The sequence below is a fragment of the Lactuca virosa genome, chromosome 6 (genome assembly GCF_052849685.1).
Source record: "Lactuca virosa cultivar CGN04683 chromosome 6, Lactuca_virosa_CGN04683_v6, whole genome shotgun sequence".
Classification (NCBI taxonomy): Eukaryota; Viridiplantae; Streptophyta; class Magnoliopsida; order Asterales; family Asteraceae; genus Lactuca; species Lactuca virosa.
Window position 1 is genome coordinate 178,736,132 of NC_136431.1, and position 21,843 is coordinate 178,757,974.

The 21,843-nt window shown below is 36.9% G+C and overlaps 2 protein-coding genes across 2 annotated transcripts; one reads left to right on the top strand and one right to left on the bottom strand.

The window, feature by feature from the left end:
- Positions 1-2,287: 2,287 nt before the first annotated feature.
- On the bottom strand, positions 2,288-3,187 carry LOC145122111 (uncharacterized). Its single transcript, XM_079057770.1, has one exon. The coding sequence runs from the start codon at positions 3,185-3,187 to the stop codon at positions 2,288-2,290; it is 900 nt and encodes a 299-aa protein (XP_078913896.1).
- A 2,746-nt stretch (positions 3,188-5,933) lies between these two features.
- LOC145120138 (early light-induced protein 2, chloroplastic-like) lies at positions 5,934-6,667 on the top strand. The gene has a single exon (XM_079055932.1). The coding sequence runs from the start codon at positions 6,015-6,017 to the stop codon at positions 6,537-6,539; it is 525 nt and encodes a 174-aa protein (XP_078912058.1). The 5' UTR covers positions 5,934-6,014; the 3' UTR covers positions 6,540-6,667.
- Positions 6,668-21,843: the final 15,176 nt, after the last annotated feature.

Genomic DNA, 21,843 nt, shown 5'->3' on the forward strand with positions numbered 1-21,843 from the left:
GTATATAATACTGGTTAGTGCTTCTTTCTTTTTTGGACAATGCCCCCATTTTCTGGCAAAATCTAACACCTCATTAACCCCAGAAAATGATTAAGTGGAGATTCCACACCAGCTAAGCACCATATTTATAGTATCCTTCGCCAGACTGCAGGCAGTGAGAATGTGGTTAGCTGATTCCTCTATGTCTGCAAATAACCCACACATTGGGGATGGAACAGGAATGTTCCTCTTAGCCAACTCCTCTGCTGATGGGATCCTGCCCTGTTTAGCTCGCCAGATAAAACTCACCACCTTTTTTGGAACCGAATTTAGCCACCAAAATTCACCATCGCTGACCGGATGTGATGCTCTGTCGAGTCTACTTCGCAGCTTCGCCACGCTAAAATTTCCATCCACAACAAAATCCGAACTCCACGTTAAACCACCATCAATCGTGTTCATTATCTCCTTCACATCTATGTTCAGTCTCCAAAATCCATTCTTAGCTTTGTCAATACTTGACCATACCGCGCCCATATTATGTTTTGCAAAACAATACCAAGGCCGGTTTGGAAGGTTATGAAAACCACTTATAATTTGAGCCGAGAGATATTGAGGGTATGTTTTGAACTTCCACCACCATTTGGCAAGAAGATCCAGATTTAGGTTTCTAAGAGAACCCAAACCTGCCCCACCTACATCCTTTGGAGCTTTTAGTGATCCCATGCAACCCAATGCACAGTTGCCTTTTCCGAGCCACTCCTCGATAGAAACTGTCTTTGGATTTTTTCAAGCTCTTCAATGATTCTGATGAGGGCTGGAAATAATGAGAAGTAGAAAGTTGGAAGGTTTCCAACTACGGATTTCACCAAAGTCGCCCTCCCACTAAAACTTAATGTCTTAGGCTTCCACACGGAGAGTTTGGAGCGGGTTTTGTCAATTATCGGCTTCCATGCTTTTTTCCTATTCATATTCTCACCGACTGGGACTCCAAGGTAAGTAAATGGAAGAGAAGATGGAGCGCAACCCAATGGTCCGGCCTGGCTACGCACCTCCTCAAATTCAACTCCAACACCAAAGACCCTTGACTTGTTGAAGTTCACCTTTAACCCCGACACAACATCGAAAACCCGAAGTATTCTAGCCAGGTTGGAAACATTTTTTGTTGACCAATCTCCAATAAATAAGGCGTCGTCTGCATAAAATAGATGAGAGAGAGATGTTAGTATTTGGAATGGGGATCCCGTCAAATATCCATATCTCTCTGGCAACTTTCATCATAACATTTAAACCCTCCATCGCCATTATGAAAAGGAAAGGAGATAACGGATCTCCTTGCCTCACCCCCTTAGATAAACTAAATTCCGTCGCTGGGCTGCCATTGACCAATACCGACGCCCTCGCAGACGTAAGGCACCCATATATCCATTTTCTCCATTTTAATCCGAAATTCATCTAATCCATAACCGAGTCAATATACTCCCAATTCACGGAATCAAACGCTTTATTGAAGTCCGCCTTGAATAGTAATACTTTTCTGCCACTTTTTTTCGTCCAGGAGCAAACCTCGTTTATTATCAAAGGGCCCTCAAGAATATTTTGTCCTTCCACAAAAGCCGATGATTTTGCAATGATCTTATATAGAGCACCAATAAGGCTTATTGGTCTGTGATCATTTAAGGAGAGTGGATCCTTTATCTTGGCAACGATGGAGATAAATGATGAATTACATCCCTTAGAAAAATCCCATGTCTGTTCGAATGATCTAACGAATCTCATAATATCATATTTTAGCATATTCCAATAAGTTTTAAAGAATTTGAATGAGAATCCGTCCGGACCCGGGGCCTTTTCCGATCCGCAACACCATATGATGTTCCTTATTTCCTCAACTGAGAAAGGTAGCTCAAGGGAGGAGCTCTCCTCTGGGGGAAGTTTTTTGAATCTATTGCTTATCATTTTCGGCCGACTCTTCCATTTTTCTTCAAATTTCCTTGAAAAATATTGGAGGATCTCACTTTTAATGACCTCAGGACTTGTAACCCATTGACCATTAATCACCAGCCCATGAATTTTGTTTCTCCTGTTTTGGTTATTCACATAACCATGAAAGAAGGAAGTGTTTTCATCCCCATCAACAAGCCATTTCACTTTCACCCTTTGCCTCACGTCCATTGCCGCCGCCTTTTCAAAATCTGTAATCTTACGAACACAGTTGGACCGTTTCCCCAACTCATGTGGCAACAATGCTATAGATTCTACTTCAATATCAAATTTTGATATCATGCGCCTGCACTCTTCCAGTTCTTTAGTTTCTAAAGTGAACCCAATTTCCCGCCATCTTATAATTTCTTTCTTTAAGAACCGAAGCTTTCAGCCAGGAAAGCATCAGCACATCCGTGACCATTGAATTTCTTCCATGCCTCCGACACCATGTCATGAAAACCCTCCCTTGACAGCCATGAATTGTAAAATCTGAATGGTCTTGGACCAAAGTCTCACCGGATGATTTCAACACAATGGGGCTATGGTCCGACAGTTCCCTAGCGAGGGCCGTTACGGAAGTTCCCAGGAAGGAATCCATAAAATTATCACACACCAGAAATCTTTCCAATTTGCTCATCTTACCACCATCATCTGATCTAAAATATGTGAACTTAAATCCCCCCATTCTTAGATCATGAAGAGCACATGAGAGAATAAATTCATTAAAATCATCAGCTGAAACCCGACAAAATCTGGAATTAACCCGCTCCTCCCGCCTACGAACTACATTAAAATCCCCAGCAAAGATCCATATCGCCACTCTACTAGATTTAATTTGGGCCAATTTTTCCCAAATTCTTATTTTTTCAGCCGGAGATTGTGGCGCATAGACATTTACAATGGCGAGTTCAGTGTTTATGCCCACCCATTTACCAAATACAATAAAAAAATACCTTGATTTTATCGTGTCTGATACTCTGAAAGCCCCATCGTCCCAAATTGTAATAAACCCACCTGATCTCCCAGTTGCTTCAATTAATTCAAAATCAAAGTTGTTATTGATCCAACAGTTTCGAATGTTTAACTGTAATAAAGAGGCCAAACCCAATTGTGATTCCTGGAGGCACATAATCGAAACCTTTTGCTCCGAGCATAATCTCCTAACCCATCTTTGCTTTGAGGCTTCACCAATTCCTCTAACATTCAAAGAGAGTATATTCATTGCGGAATATTGTTCTCACCATCCATACCCATTACCTCTTGTAATACTTCATTCCCAAATTCAATATCTACATCGACCAATTTACCAGTCTCCACTGTTAAGGCAGTCTCGGAGATCTCTACATGCTGGTGAGGAATCGAACCCGGATCCAAGGGAAGGGAGGTGCGGTTCCAACCTGAGCCTTCGTCACCACCAACCGGAGTGTGAACAGTAGAGAAGGAGCCACTGGGAATGCTGTTCAGGTCTAATCGCTGAATGGAAGAGCGTCACATCCTTTTCCATCCTTATTTACCGACCCACATTTAAATGGCCCAAAACAACCAAATTTTACTATGTCCAAATTTGAACCAAGATTTTTCACCTTACTCGCATCCAGATCCATAACGTCGGTTGGGTGGTCAGCATTAGGATCAGAGCCACCATCCATCCGTTGGCATTCAATCACAGGCGACAATTGGAGTTCCCCATGGTGTGGATCCTCTCCCAACGATCAAGCTTCTGTGACCGGTGTTTCAGCCACCTGCATCCAGGTTTCCGGCGAGGACTCGCGCTCCATAGACCCCATCTCCGATACTGCCGCTTTGTCGGCCCCAATATCATCATCATTCTGGATTTCACCTTCTTCCCACTCGTCATCGAGCAATCTTCCATCAGTAGGATCCCTTCTCGTTGAATTAACTTTCTCAGAAATACCATCTTCGTCACCCTCAGGATTTGAATAATCATTCTCTACCGAATTCACCCTATCACAAATTTCATTTTGCACATCACAATCTTCCATTAACCAATAACCCGATGGAAAGGGAGACCAGTCAAAATCAACTTCAGCAATTCCCACCCATAGTATATATCTCTTTGATTCCACTGCCACCACTTCGTTGATTTTCGTTTTTCTGTCCGTAAGAACACAAATCTTTCCACAAGAGACATCTTGTAGACTAATTGGAATCTCCGATGGACTTAGAATCTTACCGACCGTGCCTGCAATACGAGCAAAGTTTTCTTCACTCCACATGTGTAAGGGCAGACCAATAATCTTCAGCCATGCAATCCTCCCAGGTAGCTCGTCATAGGAATTCCCGAATTTAAATTCACTGAACCAGTTCCCCCAATACTTCTCATTCATCAGGAATTCATTGACGTCGTAGTCATTCCTGAATCGAATCCCAATCGATAATCCCCCCAAATATTTCATTCCATAGGCAAAGGACTGTCCCAACCTAATCTCCGTTGGCAATTTCTTTATGTGTTCTAGGTTGTGTGCGATTCCAATGAGAGTAAGCGGACTACGAATTCAATGTGCCCAGAACGAATCATCCTCGAGGGTGATAGGATTTTTAGTTAACTCGATCTGGGGGTGGAGGAGGAAAAGGTCGACCAACATTCCCAGATAATACTGCAGCAAAAGATCTGCCATCGCGGAACGAGCCCAAACCTGTATGGTGCAGATTTTTCTTGTCCCCTTCATTGTTCCTAGCCATCCCAGGACGAACATGTATTGCTTTGTAAGTAACAATCTCATTTCCTCTTAATGTACATATCATTAATTAGAGACCGACCGTTATCATCCTCAATATAATTCATGTGCCCTTAAGTCCATTTTCCAATTCTTTTTGGGCTTTGGCAAACTTGTATATACAATTTCCTCCATTTTTAGTGTTCAATCTCCTACACATTTTTTCATATGCCATAATCTTTGCTTTAGTTATTGTTTTCTTCTTCCAACTTCTGGTCGCCTTGTATATATTTCTTTCACCTCTCATCTTTCCCGGTAGTCATTACTTGATAGAAATTCTTTAAAACGAGTTTCTTTATTTTGACCATAGATTGAACCTTCTTGCTCCATGATTCCGATTGTTGGCTTAGCCTTCCCTGCTAGACAGATATAACCTCCTGCTACCATGTATACCGAGACCCGCTACTTGTAACTAACCTATATATATATATATATATATATATATTTGGAAACGGCAAATAAAATTAAAATAAAAGAACCAACGCCAAGCAAGGAGCTAGACGTAGTCGAAAACAAAGTACAAAAGGTTCAATCATACATGATCACACCTAAACGGACAACTTATCCACTCCGACCATCTACATGAACTATTACTTCCCCTCAACTTGTTCCAAGAATATACTAGAGAGATTACATCATTAACTATCTTGGATGGAGATTGTGGGATCTTGTTATGCACTTTTTCGTTCCTTGGCTTCCACATATGCTAAAGGAGACCGTAGATGATGACAATTAGCAATTTTCGTTTCTTGGGCAATTCCCCTAGCTGGTTGCAATAAGTTCCCGAATACGGTCCTAATAGACACACATGTGAAAAGCTAATAACTAATAACTAACTAAATATTAATTATTTAATATAAAATAGCTATACAACGTTAATGATAAATATTCAAAATGCACAAAGAGTCAACATGAGAAATTATATTGCAATAAATTTGTTGTCAGGTGAGGAATTCACAAGTACAATGCGTAAATGATTTACAAATCGAAAGTTCCAGACAAATGTTAAAACTTAAAACCTTAACAGAGCCTACAAATTTCAATCGTCTACATACCCCACCACAAATGCACAAACAATCAACTTAAAAGAAACTAGTGTAGATGTAGAGGCCTTTTTCACCACAACCATCCTTCATCGGCCATTTCGAAGGCCACGTGAAATGTCACTAACGTGGCCCTATAAGTATCCACTACTTTGTCTTTAATCCCTCCCCCCTCCCTTATAAAACACTCCATCCTCCTCCTTAATCATCATCACCAACAACCTTCTCTCCTCCCTCAAAACTCAAAAGTACCACCATCTTTTCTGACATGGCTGCTTCTTCAATCTTCATGGCAACTCCCGTCACACTCCTCAAGAAAACTCCCACGTTCTCCGTCAAATGCATGTCACAAACACCTCAAAGCGGTGAACCGGAGGTTTCAAAACCGGCAACCACCCCAACACCACCACAGATCAACATTCCTCCTCCGCCGCCACCTGCTCCAAAGGTCAGCACGAAGTTCTCTGACGTGTTGGCGTTTAGTGGACCTGCACCGGAGAGGATCAACGGAAGGTTAGCCATGATAGGGTTTGTGTCGGCGATGGCTGTGGAACTGAGCAGCGGACAAGACGTGTTCACCCAGATCGGCAACGGCGGTGTTGCGGTGTTTGTCGGGACAAGTGTGGTGTTGACGTTGGCGTCGTTGGTGCCGTTGTTTAAAGGGGTGAGTGTGCAGTCGAAGTCGAGTGGACTGATGACGTCAGATGCAGAGCTTTGGAATGGGCGGGTTGCGATGTTGGGTCTGGTGGCTTTGGCTTTTACTGAATATGTTAAAGGCAGTGCCCTTGTCTAGATAATGTATTATAAACTTTTCTATTACAGAATTACATCTAAGATAGGAAAATGTATATTCTTTTGAATATTTATGTGTATCGATTTACCATACATGGTTCAAATCATGAAAAGCAAGTTTTTTGATAATATAGTATAAAACAAATATAATATCAATCAAATTGAACGATGTTGTGGTATCTTTCAATATAAAATTCTTTTTATAAAAATATACAAACAATACTAAGATAAATTTTAGAGGAATGAACCTAGATTAGCAATATAATATAGTCAAAGTCTAAAAAGATATTGAAATCTTAGTTTCACAACTTCCTCTTTGAATGTTGAACTGAGGTGATCTTCATTAATTCATTCTGAATAAGTGACTAAGTCCAGCCTAGTCAATTAGCTAATTTAAGATGACAAGTATCCAAAATTCAAATACATTATAGAGCTCAATTTCAAACAAAAGTGACAAATGACTAATGCTCACAAAACGATCACCGAATCATTTTAAGCATTTACTAAAAGCTAGTCTAACTCTTATTGGTTTGAAATCTAATTTTATCATCAAATCTATACAAGATTGAGATTGGTACCCCGTATACTGATGACATGTCGTTGGTACAAGTATCGTCGGGAATAATTTTCGAAAAAAAATAAAGTTTTATTAATTAGGCGACGACATGTCGTCGGGATGGGTGCCACCTATAGCGACGACATGTTGTCGCCACATTTTTTTCCACAAATGTCAATCAAATACCTATAGCGATGACTAGTCGTTGGGATAGCCATAGGTGGTTTTTTTATTATTATTATTTTTATTTTTATTTTTTTTATATATAGGTTCTGTACATTTACCATTCCTGCATTTTTAACAAATTTCATACATTTTGCAGCATATATCAAATAAGATAATATAACTAGGTACCATTGTTCAAATTCAAAACATCAAATTCAAGTTTAATATTACATACCAAATTAGATACAATAAGTAGTTAACATTGTTTAAAATAACACAAAACATCAACCATCATTATAATATTCTTCTTCTTCCATCCTCTCGGGCTCGACATTTTGTTGAGAGGTATTTCCTTGTGACGTACTTCCTTTTGTGTTGGAATTGAATAGAAAACTAGGAAATGGTGGTGGTTGGAAGTTATGAATACATGCCGCTCATGATGCATTATATTGTTGCAAGTATTCTTGTATTTTTTGTGCATCAGATTGGGATTGAGATTATTGGAAAGATGTGGAAGTTGAAGCCCGATCATTTGGAGTTAGACCGAAGTTGGTGGCTGGTCTCCTACCCACTACGCGAGCATGCCCGTGTCTCGTCCCGATGACACGTGCAAGAAATTCTTCCTCATCTACTTCTCCGTCTTCCTCGACCCCGCTTTGCATTTTCTCATATTTATCTTGAATCTTATCATAAAATAGAGAAAACAATAAACATACGATAATTAAAACAAACAACTAAATTTAAATATTAAATAATAATAATAATATACCTTAGACAAAAAAACTATAATTAATAATAATAACATATTTAAATAACGTATTAATTTTGTTTATCACTTACCCAATCTTCTTGTGCTCGTCTTGTACACGAACCTGAGCCTTCTTTGTAGCGCATCTGTCTCCAATCCTCAATATGTTGCGACTTCAGTGCTAGTTTTCGTATAATATGTCAAAAACAATAAATATATTTATACAAGTGTTAATAACAATTTTAAATAATACTAATATATTTTATTACTTCTAAATGACGTCGTTGAGCATAGGACCTACATCCATGAGCACTTGTGTGCGGAAGTTTTGACCTAGTAACTTTATTTTTGGCCGACGTGCGTATATAGTCATCGGTCAAAAACAACAATTCAATCGTCTTATTCCAAGCTTCGGTAGACCAATCAGTCGGTGGATGTCTTCTTGTCCTTTCCACATCCGCATATCCACCGACTTTGTCAAAATGTTTTTTCATGTCATTCTTGCAATCTCGATAAGCTTTTTGCATATCGGCTTGGGTACTCACTCGAACGGGTTCCCACAACTCTGTGCCCCAATACATATCAAGATCAAAATAAGTCTGCAAAAAATACATATTTGATTAGTAAAAGAAATATTTAATAAGTGTAAAATTCAATACATATAAAATATATCGTATACTTCTAGCTCGAGATATGAATTATCTTTGTACTTGGTAGGAACATGGCGCCAAGAATGATAATGCAATTATACCTCTGATCCCACCAGATTTGAGATCAGTCTAACAAACAATTGTCCGTTGTCCCGCACTAATCGATACGTCCTCCCGGAGGTATCAAGGCTCACGACCAAAGGATTACTACCTTTATATTCATACTCATCATATAAATTTAAGTTTCTCCCTTTGCTATCTACATTCACATTCTTCGCTTTTGCTACATTTACACATGGAATTGGAAACAGAGATGGAGCTTCAACATTTAATCCGGGGGGACAAAAATATAATATGTATAAAATTGGTAAGAATGGGGGGGGAACCAAAATTTATATTTTGGGTCTAAAATGTATAAAATGAAACTATAAGGACTGTTTCTAACCAAAAAATCGGGGGGGGGGGGAGGGGGGGGGGCACATCCCCCCTTGCCCTAATAAAGCTCCGCCAAGGATTTGAAATTTAGAAATTTAAAACTATACAAATATATCCAATACTTAAGAATTTCATATAACTTACAAGATTGGCAACTCAATGGTAAACCGTATGCGACCATGTGTGGGGGTCTATCCTCGTCGTCTCCTCCATGATCCCTCGCGACTTCTACCATATGTTTAACAAATATTATAAACATTTAAAAATATATAATAAAGCTACTTATAAATAAGCAACATTTAAAAATTTAAGACATATTATAAACAATCAGGATATATAATAACCATAACATACCGTCAATCAGAATCATCACTAGAACAATATACATGTACAACATCATCATCACTATCATAGTTTTTGTTATTTATTTCTTCTTCTAAAGAGTACGTATCACCACCATCATCGTCATCGTTAATGAAATTGTCATCATTTATAAGCAAGGTGTCTAAGTCGACAACTAAGGTAAAATCAGTTGATCGAGTGTTGTTCACGACATCTATCTCATTAACAACACCGATACTTGGATGATCCCAAAATTTCGATGATGAAACTCGTCCACAAATCTCCAGTTATTGTTTTGAGTAGGATTTTGGAGATAAAACACTTGTTTAGCTTGTGTGGCTAAGATGTATTGTTGATCATCATACCATGTTTTACCCACATACAATCCATGACTGGTATCGATAACAACCATATTATTTATAGTCTTGAAACGTCCATTACGTAATGACACATTGAACCATTTACCATGAAAGAGTACAATTGAGTTACCATATAAATAATGCAACTCTATGATCTCCTCTAACTGATCATAGAACGGTGTACCGTCTTCTCCTAATGTAACAACACCACTATTTTAAGTTGTTCGTCAGAGATCAGGGATACTCACGACAAATAGAACACCAACAATATGTCTTATGTTGGTCACAGACGATTCTTGAATATGAACCATAGCTGGAGGGAGAGTCTATTTTTTGATGGTCAACCTGACACAAGACCGCGTCCTAGACGATTCAGTAATGTAACTATATTAAAGTATGTAGCGCGTCTCTCTGATCATATTCCAGGGAAATATCCTAATCATGGGGATAAAAAATAGAAAGCACGATGATGAAAGCAAAAAGGAAGAGTTAAATTGGACGAAACAAAGTATCTTCTTTGAGCTTGAGTATTGGTCTTCCCTCGACCTAAAACACAATTTTGATGTTATGCATGTTTGAAAAAATATCAATAAGAGTGTGTTGAGTACTACATTGATGAACGATAAAAGCAAAGACAAAAAAGAAGCAGGAATTGACTTGAAAAATATGGTCATTCGACCAGATCAATGGCCAAAAGAGAAAGTCAAGAAGAAGAAGACGATATACCATTCTATGGTCCCTTGGTTGATGCATCTCTCATTTGGACTCCTTCGACCCATAACATTTTCAACTCATCCACCAAAGGCCTCGAGTAAACATCAATGTCCTTTGTAGGTAGTCAATATAGCCGGCCAAATACTATAAGTATTATTAAAGTTTCCGAACGGATTAAAGCCATCAGTAGCTAAACCTAGACAAACATTTCTAGGTTCTTTGGCAAACTCTCGATAGCTCTTCTCAAATTCTTGCCATGACTTCCCATCAACCGGATGACGCATCATACAATCCATTGAGCATCTAATATTATGCCAACTCATATATTTACCTGTGAATCTGGAACTATACATTCATCAAAAGCCTTGGAGTCAAAGGAAAGTACCGCAATGCTTTTTGTGGTACTATCTTCCCTTTTGTGGTTGTTTCCACACATCTACTTTCATTACAAATCGGGAAATTTTTCATGGAATTATTCTCCTTCCAAAACTAAGCACAATCATATTTATAAGAATGGATGGATTGATATCCTAAACCTATCTTTCTCAACTTCTTCTTAGCTTTATAGTGTGAAGTTGCTCTTCGGGAAAAAACTCTTAGTAACTCTACAAGTTGGTCAAACGATCTATTTGTCCATTTATTGATCATTTTAGTATGCAACAACTTTGCTAGAAAGTTTATGTAACGTCCCAAAAACTAAGACTAAAAATTTCGATTTTTAAATTAATTAAAACCATTATCCAACCAACATCATAGAAACCATAGTGCATTAAAGTTTATCAATAACATCCAAGTACATCAGAGTGATATAAAAATGTGGAACGATGTGGTGTGTGCACTACAATCATCCCGGGTTCTTCCCCTTCGAACCAGAAGTACCTGAAACATAAACTGAAAATCGTAAGTGTTGAATCATAAAAAGTGGCCCTCTTGAACTTCAGTTACCGCAGCCATCCAGCACCCGCAGTCAAGCTCCTTCTTCAACAACCGCATCCGGAGTCTCTACCTACCGCAGTCACTTAACTAGATTACTTTACTTGTCTTTATTATAATACTCTCTATTGTCCAGTATGCCTTGCATGGCTACTCTTAGAGATGTAATCTAGTGTAATTCTTGAGTCTCTATAAATAGAGCTCATTCTCTTGTATTCAACACATATAACACACGCATCTATCTATTCTGAATACACTTCTCTGAAGTTATCTTTTCTATCTCTCTATCTAATTACGCATCACCTCTTACTCTCAAATCTTACTAGAATACAACTGATTATAACCTCTCTTCGGAGCAAGTCTTCTGTGACTTAATCACTAAGTTTGATCCTCCTTATTAACTTGGTTTGAATGCATTCCTTGTTATGAATCAACTTACGTGTATACTTGATATATAAATTGTTGTCATTTCTATTTCTTTACTTTCCGCAGCTAACTCTCTAACTATCTAATTCTAACTTATTAATATTATTGTTGAGCTTTTAGATCCTTCGAGATTAACTATTCCGCAATCCACTTGTTCTAACGTTTGTTCAAGTGTGTCTCTAAGTTTTTCTCTCAACAATTGATATCAGAGCCATAGTGGTTGCTTTTTGAAAACGGAACTCTGATTTTCAAAAAACCTTCTATACCACTAAAGCTCATTTCTTAAAAAAAAAAAGGTTCAACAATGGCACAATCGTTATCTCTGAATGTTTCCAACAGTGTTGGTGGTTCTAACCGAGCCCCAATACTGGTAGCAAATGAATATCATCACTGGTCACAAAGAATGGAAAGATACTTAAGGAGACTTGGTATAGATGTATGGCGATCCGTAGAAGAAGGACCACATGTCCCAGTCCTTACACCAGTCCAAACTGACGGCGCTACAACCAGACTAGGAGGAGGTCAACCAGTCATGAACCGTCCCACCAAGGATGATCTCGATAAAATGGAAAATGATGTTGTTGCTTTTTATGAAATCTCCTGTGGAGTTGCTCCTGACAACTTCGATATTATCATAAATTGCAAATCAGCAGAAGAGATCTGGGAAGTTCTCAAGAATTTGTACGAAGGCTCAGAACAAGCACAAGACAAGAAGCTTACTACCGCACTCAATGACTTCAACAACTTCAAAGCTCATACTGGCGAAAGTTTGGAAGACTCCTTCAAAAGGTTCAACCTGATAGTCACCAAGTTATCCAATGCGGGCACCATCCGCAGTAACCATGAAACAAATCTTCAGTTTCTTAATGGTTTGGGAAGACATTGGACTACGGCTAAGATGATAGTCCAGGGCGATAGAAAGATTCACTATTTGTCACTCTACAAGCTCTATGGAGAGCTGCAAGCACAAGAATCCACCGTACTCAAAGACTGTGCTGACTTCGGAGGACCACTTGCACTCATAGCATAAGCCCCACCGCAGTCACTCTACTCTCCCTCGTATGACACTCCACCGCAGTCATACGAAGCTGAATCAGAGTATGAGGATGAAGAATAATTTCAGAAGGCTATTGCTCTGGTTAGCCAACAGTTCAACTGTCTACCACCTCCTTCCTTCCGCAAGAATCAACAGTTCAACAAACCTCCATTCAACTGTAACTTCAGTTCCCAGAATAACCATCCTCGATATCCCAAAAGTTCTCATCCACCACCGCAATATCAAAATAATCGACCAAAGGAGGTACCGCAGACTCATCAAACCACTGACTCCGGTACTCCCTCAAAAGACAAGACTGATGTTGTAATTTTTCACAAATGCAACAAAGAGAATCACTTTGCAAGAGATTGTAAGGCCAATGTAGTAAAAGACAGAGCATTCTACCTTAGAATGGCTCAAGAGTTGGAAGATAAGGAAAAGGCAAGGGCATACGTAGCCCATGTCAAAAGAGACCATCAAGTTTGGTCATCCGAAGACGAAGATGAAGCCATCAGCAGTGTCAAAGGAAAAGGGAAAATCTGCATGCTGGCAACTGCGGATGATGATGGGTCTACAAAGCTGGAAAAGAACTACTGCTACATGGCAAAGGATGGAACTCTAAGCATCGTCGAACATGTAAAACTTATGATCCAAACTCTAAACTATAGCATGCATGACTGTCAGCCCTACATAGATGATCTTAATGACACTTGTGCTGCCGTCCTTACAGACTATAACAAAGCCTTAGATGAGAAGAACATTGCGTCCCAAGAGATGTTCCACGTGAGAGGACGACTGGATAACAAAAGACTCAAAATGGCTATGTTAGAGAAGGACCTAGAGTTAGAAAAAGATGCAAGAATGTTGAGTGAAACCCAATTAGAGATAGCTTTAAACCAGAGAGATTTAGCTCAGAGTGAAATTGTACGCTTAAATCTCTTAATTGAAAATTTGGTAAACAATGGAACCGTGGACAATACATACAATTGGGGTTGGTCGAATGGATATCCTACCGCAATGGATTCCTCACCCCAGTTCAATAAAGACAGACTGTATGTCCCTCCAGACCGAGAATTTCATTTCCCAGTCAATAACAAGACCTTTTCCGAAGACATCAAAACTCACTTCGGTAGACTACATAGTCTAAGCAATAATTGTGTCATTGAGGAAATTGTGCCTGAGGTTTCGGGTCACACATGTGATCAAATTCCTATCTGTGGCACCATTTACCTAAATTCTCAAACCTCATCCGTAGTTGATGAAGAAATTGTCATTGAGGGCCCCGAAGTCTCAAAAGACTTTCCATCTCTGTCCTCAGACCGCAGTGTCTCACACTGTAGTCAAAAGTCCTAGAAATGTCCCACTAAAGTCCCAACTAAGACTTACTCTGCAGTAGTCAAATCTTCACTACCGCAGTTGTCACACCCCGCTAAAGCAGAAACACAGGGCGTGGCAGTACAAAGGGTTTCATCGCAAAAGTTAAAAGACAACACCAACCATAGTATTAAAAATCATTACAAATTCACAATGGGTTTGAACAACTTTTAAAAGAAATTACAATGTAAATTGAAATACAACACATGCGAATGCTCCTAAAAGTGAAGTGTCCCTAAGTGCCACTTACTCGATGATTCCTGAAAAAGCATGTAAAACGAGCGTCAACTATAAAAATAGTTGGTGAGTACTCACAGATAAACAAAATAATACTGGTTCCATGAATTGAAATCAAAGTTTTGATGAAAGTTTCCAATAATAAAAGTATATTGTTAAGATGAGTAAATAAGTTTGTAAAAACAAAGTTCTTTGTCATCATGAGAGATAAGGTATGTTGCCCAAATAAGATGCAACATTCATATTCTCATGGAAGATAAAGTTCGTTACTCAAACGAGTAAACAAGTTTCATTGCTAAAATGAGCAATCAATTTCGTTGCTACAAGGAGCAAACAATTTCATTGCTAAAACATGTATATAAGTTTTCAGTAATAACAGTTCGTTGTTGTAATGAGAAACAAAGTTCATTGCTATAATTTATAAACAAGTTTATTGCTATAATAAGTAACGAGTTTGTATGTGTATGAGCAAACAATGAGTCTCAACCAAACCTATGACTGAAGCCCTATCAAGATCTATGCTTATCGTTCCATAAATGAATATGGTATCATGCACTCCAACAATAGGGCGAGTGAGGAGTTGTCAATTCCTAATAGCGCTATCCATAATGACCATTGGCTCAAAGAGTTAATGGTTAGAGATAAGGGAAGGGCCTTAGTACGATAAGTTCTCATGTTCCGTGTTGCATAGACATACATAGAGAGACATAGCAATAAAATAGCAATCATGTTTGATACAAATCAATTTAAATACAACATTCAAATAATAGTTTTTCGGGACATGCTTTTCCACCCCAAAACATAAAAACTGAAAATAGGGGAGTGCGTGAATACTCACAATACATTTAGATGATGCAAATGGTGCCTTGAACTACGTTCCACGTGTACCACTACCGATTCCTACAATAATGGTATTCGCTAGTAAGTCTCTAATCGAAATCTAACACTAGTATACTTACTACTACAATAGAATTATGCCAATAATGTGTCAAAATTTAATATTGATAAGTTACAAACATTTTTCTGTGAAAATTAAATTTCAAAGAATCAATTGTTATATAACAATTTAAGTGGAAAATTTTCATTATTGAAATGTTAATATTTAACATTTTAGAGGTGTTCCAATGATTAAATATTCAAAACTAAATCAATTTAGTTCTAAACTTTCCCAAACTTTGCATTTCAGTTTTAATTGATGTCAAACACCTTAAGATAAATTTTCTTGAATTTTTGATTTGTCTGACTATTTTTCACGATTTTAGTTTCTTGAATAACCATAAAATCATGAAAAATACTAAACAGTTAATAAAAATTACCAAACTTCAGATTTTGGTTCTAATGTACTAAAAGACTTCTAGATAAATTTTCATGGATTATGAATATGTATAACCATTTTTCACATATTTAATTCTATAAATAGATACAAATTCATGAAAAATGGAAATCAGTTATGAAAATACCCCACACTTTTTATAACAATGTCATTACACATACTTAAGCTGGAAAAAATATAAAAAGGGGTTTCTAAACTGTTTAACCAAATTTTATGATTTTTATGCATTTATTCTAATAAAAATGGGGATAAATAGAAAACAGTTTCCAAAATTACCCAAACTTTTTGTAACACTTTTATTATACGTGTAGAAGCTGTGAAAAATATAAAATATATTTTCAATTAGTCTTTCTATTTTTCTTTGTTTTATCCTCTTAAATAATCATTAATTGGAGAATAATTATTAAACAGTTAAAGTAAATTACCAAAAATTTTGTACACTTCATTTACAGAGTAAATAATCTGGGAAAAATACCAAATGTGGTTTTTATATACTGAAATCCGATTTTGTGTATTTAAGTGTATTTAATCTTAGAAAATAGGAGAAAAATAGTATACAGAAGAAAAAAATCATCAAAATTTTTATGTAGCCTCCTAATGTACTACAAGGTGTTCTGGTAAATTTGCATGAATTTGGGATGAGTAGAACTATTTTGTCTATTTTTAGTCCATTATAAATACAAAAATCGGAGAAAAATAGGAATACATTATGAAAAATTCTGAAAATATTTTTCTAAGTCTTATACCTCTGGTAGAAGCTGCGAAAATTGTTATACAGCCTTTTCAAATTGTTTAAAGTGGTCTTATGATTTATTTGGGCTAAACAAAAAGAAAATTCAAAACCATATTAAACAGTAACAAAAGTCATTAAAACTTCATGGGAGATGTTTATTAACTTAAAGAATCATCCAAGAATTTTTCCAAAATTTATTTACTAGTGTAAATATTTTATATGATTTAACACTCTATTTTCTTATTATTTTCATATAAAAATAAAGAAAATATATAGAGCTGAAAATTTCCAGAATGCATCTTCATACAATTTAACAACAATGAAAAATTGTTTTCTTATTTTTGATGTTGAAAACCATGCCTAAAGGCTCAATAAAATGTATAGAGAAAACTTGGTTCTTGTGATTTATGTAAAGATTATTGATGTTACTTTGATAATTTTTGCAACATGTTACAAAGACTTTTGAATCAAGATCTTTTTGTTCCTATTAATACATGATATTAAGAGTTTAAAATAATTTTTGAATGATTTGTAGTGATGAATAAGTCCTTTGAACATGCAACACAAAACAAATGTTCATAAGGAAAGTGCTGTTTGAGCAACAGTTTTGTAAAAATTGGTAAAAATCGAAATATTGGAATTTTCAAGTGAGGTCAGATGGGTTTGAGAGCTAACTCAAAATATTATATTTCAGAAAAAGAATCACGAATTTTGGCTAAGAAATGAGTGAGATATGACAGTTTAAAGTCAGGTAAAGAAATCTGGCAGATTGCATGCATGATGATTGGTTAGAAAAGTGGGTTTTCATCATTTCCTTGAGTAAATCTTTTCAAGTATTTTAAATATATCATGATAACTCATATTTTAGTCATGTTTCCAGAGATCAAAAGATTAAAACTTATCAAAATGTATACATGCATTTATGAAAAAAAATTTGTTTCTCAAAAACTCTTAACTTGAGTTTGATGTTTTAATCCTTAAAATCGATTTTTGCACTAAGATCATGAACATGCAACCTTGTTTATCATACATGCATGGTGTTAAAACACATCCATCATGTTGTAAAAACCATTTTAACAAAAAGAAAACAAGTTTGAAGAAGATGAAGAAGGAGAAAGTGTAAGAAAAAGAGCAAAACTTGAAGGAAAAGTGAAGTAGAAATCGATTTTACCTTCAAGAATACCACAAGATGATGAAGATTTCGAGTTTGAGGAGTGTTCTTGGGTTTGTTTTCTGGAAAATTTCTTGGTTCTTAGAGGGAGGAAGAGAGAATGGAGTGGTGTTTGGAGAGAAAAAGTAGAGAGAAGGTAGAGAGAGTTTTCTAGAGAGAGAAAGAAGAGAGATGTGTGTGTGTTGGAGAATAAGAGTGTGAGAGAGATATGGGGAGAGAGGGATCCGATTTTAGGGGAGGAGAGGCTCTCTCTCTCTTGTTTCTTTTATAAAAATTCAAATCTTTTATAAAAATATCCAACTTTTTATAAAATGTGCACCTTAACCTAGTTTTTATGCATAAAACTCTTGATTTTTGACTTATAAATCAAGGGTAAATGTTAATAACTAAATCTTTATTTTTCATTGAATTTTATTTCATAATAATTATTATGATAAGATAATATTATAAGGTTCATAATTGTTTTTATAGGATTTTTAAGGTTAAAGTTTATAAATATGAGTTTTTAGGGCTTTTAGGGTTTTGGAGTTTAATAAACTTTGAATATCAAAATAAATAGAATATTTGAGACTTTAAATTATCTTATGGTATTATAACTCTTTTATAGTTATAAATAATGTTTGTAATTTATCTTTATCGGTTTATTGGCATTCTATGTAGTGATTCCGAGATTCAAGCGAAATTGAGGAATCAAGTATACTAGTCCTAGTCTTCAAATTTGACTTAAGTTTCTATGAGACTTTGAACTAACTTCTACTTCTAGGTCAAGTGCATGATGTGTGTACATGATTCATGAAATGTTGTTCGAGTCAAAGAGTGATCCAAATATGGATAGTCACTACAGCTTAGTAGATGTAGAATTCACATATCAAGGTGAAATCTAAGTACACCATCTATTGTTTCTATCTGTTTCCAAGTTTCTAGTAGGTTATAACTTAGCTTCTAATTACTAAGTCTAATATGTGTTGTGCCTATATGTGCAACTAAGTTTATCAAATCTAGAACTAACTCGAATTTTGACGGTTGTCACAGCAGTCCTCAGTAAAAGGAACCGTGACCCTTCAGGCGATTCATCATGAATTACCTATAGAGAACTTTGAAGTGGGTCAATGCTCACAGACCCCAGAATCTTCAAGTTCGGATGAATCAAGCCCACCTTTTCAAAATCATTCTAAGAATTCCAGGAAACCGCAATTGAACAACAATGACTGCGGTTCACCAAAATCCTTGGCCAAAAAGGCCTTCAAAGAGGAAATTAGATCTCGAGGCACAAATAGACAAACTTTTTCAAAAAATAAGAAGCATGTCAGAATTCCAAAGTCCAAGAGTCCAAAAAAATTTGTTTTCTCACACTACTTTTCAAAAAACTCCCCCACCAAGAAAACAAATGTAACATACACGTTTTGAGATCGTGTTTTATATAAATAATATTATAAAATATTATGTGATATTGAGTACTGAGTTCTAACAGATAGTTTTTACTAGAAATAAGGTAAAACTATGTTTAGAATCACTCATAAATTATTGGAAGTCTTATGAGATTCCAATTAAAAGCTAAATAGTTAAATTTAGCGAAAATATAAAACTTGAAATAAGTAAAATTTTATTGTTGAAAGTTGTAGATAATCTCGTTAGAAACACGTAGGCGAAAACCTCGTCGAAATCCGAGTTATAACGAAGAAGTTATGACTAATCGAAGATCCGCGATAAAACCGACACGGTGCCGAATGACGTAAAAAGTGAGTTTTTGATAAACTACTTTTTAGCCTTAGTGATCTAAATGAAAGTCGTAGTATTCGCTAAACCGAGAAGTTCGATAAAAAGAACGCCAAAATCTGACTTCGTATGAGGAAGTTATGATTTTTATAAGTTTCAGCTTAGCAGTAGACAGCTAAAAACTCGAATTTTAGATCATTAGTAGTACAACGGTAAAAAGTCTGACGAAAACGGACGTCGGATGAAGAAGTTATGAATTCTTAACGGATTTACCAGTCCCGGTCTGTTAAAAATAATAATATAAAAATAAAGTCAAAATTTTCCGACGAAGTCTAAACGAAAGTTGTAGAGCATAATTTTCTCTACGCGTGCATATAAAGAACGTCAAAAACGGAGTCCGTATGAGAAAGTTATGGATTTTACAACATTTGGGCACATTTTTCGAGAAATTTCGCATGAATAGTGATTGCCACGTCACCCTCTCTCGGAGTTGGCCACGTGTCCGAAGCTGCTGCATGGCATGTCCGAGAAGCGACGCGTGTCGCACAGGTGTCCGAAGAAGCACGTGATCCTCGCATGCCACACGTGATCCTCGCATGCAACACGTGATCCGACCCTCGTGTCCTCCTCCCATTGGACCGAAGCAGCCGACCCAATCCGAAGCAGCCAGCTCTCCGGCCGAAGCTTCGCCCTGCTGCCGCGTGTTCCGAGCCTCGCACACATGCCCTCCTCTCCTCGCTTCGGATCCGAGGCTCGCACCTATATAAAGGGTGCGAGACCTCCCGGTTACATGTTTGAATTTTGGTCTTTTTCACCCCTTTTCAACATTTTCTTACATTCCGACTTTCCCCGAAGCCCCGATACTTATTCCAAAGCCCGAAGCGCACCCCGAGATTCCCGAGAAGCCCGAAAAATTTATCTTTTCGGTTTCGAAGCTCTACCTTCGCAGAGCCCGGTTTTCAAGAAAACTCCCGGTTTTCAACGAAGAAAGTCATATTTAAAGCCGAAGTGCTGCCCAAATTACTATTTTGACCCCCGGTTATTTCTCGGTGAGTTTAATATATAGGAACAATTGTATGTTATGTGTTATATGTGCTATGTGCTTTTCCATGTTATCATCTCGAGTTGTTGTATCTGCTATTTTATAGCAAGGCTGTACCTCTGACTTGAAGTGTATGACATAAGCATCACTTGGGTATTGGTATGAACCGTTGACCATGAAGTGTATGACATAGGCATCACTTTGGCTTCGGTAGTATGCTAAGATAAGGCTGAAAGCCTAAATATTCTAGCAAAATGATATTCTTGAGTATTTACTGTGCCATTTGTGCTGAAACTTTATTGATTTTATATCAAGTATGGAATTTGTTATGTCTCATTGATTAATATGGAAAGCTTTTCGCATTATGCCTTTGTTGTTCCTTGTTCCTCTTTGCTTCTGGCATATTACAGTATATATATGGCATAACGTTATATTGTATCTATTATTGAACTCACTAAGCGCCACCGCTTACCCCTCTCAATGTTTAACTAATTTGCAGGAGATAAGCATCCAGTATAGTTATATACTGGTAGCAGATTTTTGAATAGTTTGAAACTACTGTATTGATAGAAGATTTTCGAATAGTTTGAAACTATTGTATTTTGCACTCCCATATGTATAAATCTATAGAATCCTGGGAAGTTATGTACTATATAACACTATGAGATAGTGGGTTTGTATCCAGTAGTTTGTAACCATTTTATCAATATAAAATATTGTTTTATGAATATGCATGTAGCATGTTTCGGAATAACAATTGTCAAATATGAAAGTTTGAGTCTTTCAGAAATATGAAAGTATAGAAAGGGGTTCTTTCAACAAACAAAAAGAAAGTCCAGCTTCAAAAGTCATTCCTACTTCTTCTGACACAACCCAAAAGGGTGTTCAGTCTTTTCGAAACAATGTATTTCTGGTCTATTCCTCAAATGATCCTAAATTGAAAGGTATTTTACCCACTCCAACACTTTTAAAGTCACGTCAAAATTTCAACAAATGGAAGGGTATCCTACCAATTCCACCAAAAAGGACTCAAAGATTTGCACGTGCTAAACCTTTTCAAAAACAAACTTTTTCAAAATCCAACAACTTACATGTCAGGGATCACCAACCTCGGACCGGTAACAAGTCCAGTTCATCCTATAGACCGCTGACCAAGCATAGTGTCAGATCAAATGACAAAATCTCTTTTTGTAAATATCAGTGTAGTTGTCAAAAGGATTCATCCTATGTCAAGTCTAGTCGAAGTCAGAAACATCGTACTTTTTCGAAAACTCACAACACTCCAATTCTGCACAAACATCCAGGACTAGGATTAAAAGTTTACAAGAGACCCGT

What these genes read in the sequence shown, in the direction of transcription:
- LOC145122111 (XM_079057770.1), bottom strand. Translation starts at nt 3,187, where the DNA reads ATGAATATACTCTCTTTGAATGTTAGAGGAATTGGTGAAGCCTCAAAG.
- LOC145120138 (XM_079055932.1), top strand. Translation starts at nt 6,015, where the DNA reads ATGGCTGCTTCTTCAATCTTCATGGCAACTCCCGTCACACTCCTCAAG.